The sequence below is a fragment of the Amphimedon queenslandica genome, unplaced genomic scaffold, assembly GCF_000090795.2.
Source record: "Amphimedon queenslandica unplaced genomic scaffold, v1.1 AMPQUscaffold_10781, whole genome shotgun sequence".
NCBI lineage: Eukaryota > Metazoa > Porifera > Demospongiae > Haplosclerida > Niphatidae > Amphimedon > Amphimedon queenslandica.
The window spans coordinates 3,029-7,341 of record NW_003548970.1 but is presented as its reverse complement, the minus strand read 5'-3'; the positions used below and the strand labels follow the sequence as shown (position 1 = coordinate 7,341).

At 34.0% G+C, this 4,313-nt stretch overlaps 1 protein-coding gene across 1 annotated transcript; it reads right to left on the bottom strand.

Annotated features, from left to right (window-relative positions):
• Nucleotides 1-353: 353 nt before the first annotated feature.
• On the bottom strand, nt 354-3,748 carry LOC109589871 (uncharacterized; the record flags this gene model as incomplete). The annotated part of the gene is made up of 6 exons (XM_020005859.1): nt 3,590-3,748; nt 3,394-3,436; nt 2,883-2,921; nt 675-2,774; nt 543-608; nt 354-490 (listed from the first exon to the last, which is right to left on the bottom strand). Coding segments are annotated over exons 1-6 (2,544 nt in total), but the record flags the coding sequence as incomplete, so codon positions are not given.
• Between the last annotated feature and the right edge of the window lie 565 nt (nt 3,749-4,313).

Below are 4,313 nucleotides of genomic sequence, written 5' to 3'. Positions count from 1 at the left end.
CCTCTTCCCACTTCTGTATATTTTGATTATTTTCCGTTTATACTCCGTATAATCAATCCACGTGCTTTCACATTAATAAAAATTAAAATGAACTAAATAATGTGTGCTGTGCATATGAACCCTATAGAGTTACGTCTAGTGAAACCATCTCATTTTTCATTTCTATTATAAAATGTAATATCATCATTAGTAAGTTTAATTTTATGATCTCTATCAATCCCATCAGCTACAGCATTCTCTCCCATCTTTCTCAATGCTTTTATTAATGTATCATAAGTTGGACTGCCTCTCTTCATAACATTATCTCTTTGTTCCAACCATGCTGTCAAACAATTTGTTAGACAACCATCTACATCTCCTTTGTTATTTTCCTTAATAACATCAAGTGTGCCAGGGAGTAGTCCAAGACGAAGACCAAGTTTATAATAACTGACACCAGAATATCCATGATCACCCAGTACATCAAGTACATCAATAAGATTACTAGTATCTAATGAAAAACATGTAAATTTAAGTATGTCATTTAATTTTAATTTACTCACCTAATAATCCAGTGGGTTGTACTGTGGGTCTTGTAGTAGGTGGACTTTCTAATGATGCTTCAGCTCCTACAATAAAACAATAAATTCCAAATAAAGAAAGTATTACATGCAATATCTTAAAATATTACTGACCTGGACTAGGTAATTGAAGATTACTAAACCAACATCTATAGCTATCATCATCACCTTGTAGTACTTTACAGTGTGATCGACATTGAGTACATCTGGTAGAAGATTTATCTTCTTGGACAATGCAGTAACATTGTTCGTCTACTGAGCATTTGAATGCAAAAATATGATCATCATTTATGTTAAGACCTTTGCTGCTTTTTTTGATAGTGTCTGTGACTAATTCACAAATTTGAGGACAAAATTCCTTGCAACCATCAAAATGTATTTCGATATGTGTACAGCGATTGATGATATCTATAGTGTAGTCTTTGTAAACACGAAGTGACATAGCATCATGATATCTATAATAGTCTTTGCCTATTGGACTGAAATCAACATCTTCTCTCTCTAAAAGGTGTACAATGGTTAAAGGAAATAATCCTTGAGGGATGGCTAGAGTTGTTGTTCCACTATTGTTAATCTCCCATGCTATGAGAAGTGGTTGTATTTCTGTTGGGGCAGGAATGAGCTTATCACAAGATGGTAATGCACATGGAAAAAAATAGTCTCCTTCTTTTCTGTTTTCAACTTTAGCAATGATGTGGAGGTGTTTCAGAAGCTTGATCATGTGAGATGTTTTAAAATTATCATGTATAAAAATTTTCTTACCAATAATTTTTAAAATATCTTCGTTAAAAAAGCCAAAGTTTCTGAGATTATTTTTTTTATCAGATGAAGGAGGTGGGTCTGCAACCAAATGTAGATCAGTATGGTCAACGTATGTGATCGCTATTAGATGAGAAAGGACGTCAAGAATTGGTTTAGGATCAACAAATATTATGTTTGGTAGGATTTCATGAAAATAAAGAATAATAGTAACATTGTGTAAATATTGCAGAGCGTTATCAATATCTATTTGTTTATCAAGTCGGCAAGACTTACCGATCTCAATTACTTCTTCTCTTGTAAAAAAACTTCGTTCCTTCTCCTTAGCTTCCATCTGTAATGCAATCTCAAAAGTGAACAATCGAATTGGTAGCACAATTGTCATTTCAACTGCACAATTTGAAACTGCAGAACAAAGCTTTACACTAGCTTCTTCTCTTTCTTTAGATCCAGCAGGGAGCAACGTATTAACTGGAAATATAATCAAGTCTTTTTTCTTTTGAATTACATTTTTAAGGTCTACATTAGAGCTATTTATCAGACATTCATTCATTTCTTGTAGCTTTTCCTCAGTTATCAACTCTTTACGTGTACCAAGTACAAAATAATGAGAGGGTTCAGGCATGTCAGATACATAAGGAATTTTAATGTGATTCAACATAGCTTCGGAGCTAATTGTTGAGCGTATTATATCACAATTAGAATATTTCAGGTCTGTTTTAATAGGAGACAAATTTTGACTAATACGATATTGAAACTTGCACTTCTCATCAAGACCTTTGGTAAGATCAATGGTGATAATATTCAGTGCAGCTGCTCTTGTAAAAAGAGGTAGTAACTCTCGATATGCTGGTTGACCACCGGAATCAATAAAATAAACCCAATTTGTAGTGAATGTTTTGAAGTTTCCAGTCACACGAGCATTTTCAATTTTATAAACTACTTCGGCCAGTTTCTTCTTCAATGATCCATTTTTAGTTGGTTCATTCTCAGTTGGCTTATTTTCAGGTAGTTCATTTTTAAATCGTTCATTCTCAGTTGGCTTATTCTCAGTTGGCTTATTCTCAGTTAGCTCATCCTGGAATGGTTCATTTTTGGTTGGATTATTCTCAGTTGGTTCTTCCAGCGGTTTATCCAAGCCAGACACATCACCCTTAAGCATTGGTGCTTCTGTAGATATTTTCATTTTATTCTGTGTCTCTTCTAAATGAGATGCTAGTTGATTAAGTATATCTTCAATATCAACCCTCTTCCATTTATTTTTACCGTCAATGGATATTCTTGTTGCCTGAACAGCAGGACAAGCTATTGGTGTACTGTCAGTGAGTTTCTCAGGTGGTGGCTCATTAAGTAGGAGGTGTTGTGAACATGTTTTACCAGCTCCAGGTGCACCATGCATATTGATACGAGTGACTTTTAGCTCAACTTCACCTTCTTCCAGCCATTTTTCTATTTCTAAAAATTAACACACAATTTTTAAATTTAACTCATTAATAAATTAAGTAAGGGAATTTACTTACATGTAGTACAGTCTTATTAAACTAACAAAAACTTATTTCTTACTTTTTATATCAATCTCATCAGCTTCAGTACTTCTAGTACCTGTATCATACAAATTAATTTTGCATTATCAAAATATTTGCATACTATAGTATTGTACTTCATTATTATTAAACCAGTATATCCCTACATACATGTACGTCTTGCTTTCTGGGCCTGCCCCTTCAGACTACTTGCTTATATACACAAGGCCATAGGAAGCAAACTTGAGTTGGTTGGGGAGGCTGAAATTGGCATGTTAAGCATGCTGCAAATTTTTAAGGAGTTAATGAGGAGCATGGTCAAATTAAACAATGCATGTGACATAAATGTAAAATTCAAGGTAAAACATTGCTTTTGCCTACTTTATTAGATAGATCTATTTTTGTATAAGAAATTTTCTGAAAGCAAAAACTAGTAAAGCTGAGCCCAGCAAGTCCACCTGGACATCTCTTACTACCATGGTATGTACAGTTTACATGTACACTCCCACTACTTAACAATTGTGATAGTATACATTAAAATATTAATATACCTATTGTTGTAGTTAATGGTGTATTGGATTCTTCAATTAATTCCTATACAAAAATACCAGATATCAAGGTGATTTACATAGATAAGCTTAAACATTAGTAGTAAAAGCCACACAATGACAACCCACAATTATGATAAAGACTGATAAGTTATAATTACTATTTAAAATGACCTTTTAATTGTGTGCTAATTCTTACCTTAATATTACGTCCTCCTAATAGTGAATGGTTACTATTGTCTAATAATGATTCATCAGGTAGGATCTCCTTCACCTTTTCACCTTTAGTACCATCAGACTTTACTAAAAACTCTTCTCCTTTGTCAATAGCAGACAGTATATCTTTTACACTATACATCATCCTTTTTCTTGGTGTATTCACAGGATAGGCTAGTTCTTTAGGATCAATAACTAACTCTTTTACCTCTAGACTTGGACAGGATTCCTTATAAATACTAATTACCTCTCCTATCACTTTTCTTCTTAAAGACACCATATTGTCACTGTAACCTTTCTCACAGGACATCATTACTAGTACACACTGGCTCTCATCCACAATCTCCACCAGTGATCCTACACCATGACCATTAAACCAATAAAGACCATTCATCCAAAATGTACAGCGACGACTTAACTTGTCATCATCTTGAGGTAGAGCCATTTTGTAAGCAAGATGTAATGAGAGAACATGGAAGTATCGAGGAGGAAAGAAATCATGTTCTCTAGTACACTGTAGACACCAACCAAACTGATACACTTGACTAGCCATCTCATCAGGTCTATCAGTAGACAAAAAAAATGGAAAGAACAACAACCTTTCTCCTCTTCTTTGAGTCTCTGAGGCACTGTCTCCTGTCTCCTCTTTATCTCCTGTTATTAAGTTTGTCATTTTTAAGAAATACGGATCGAATTCTTGACAGAGT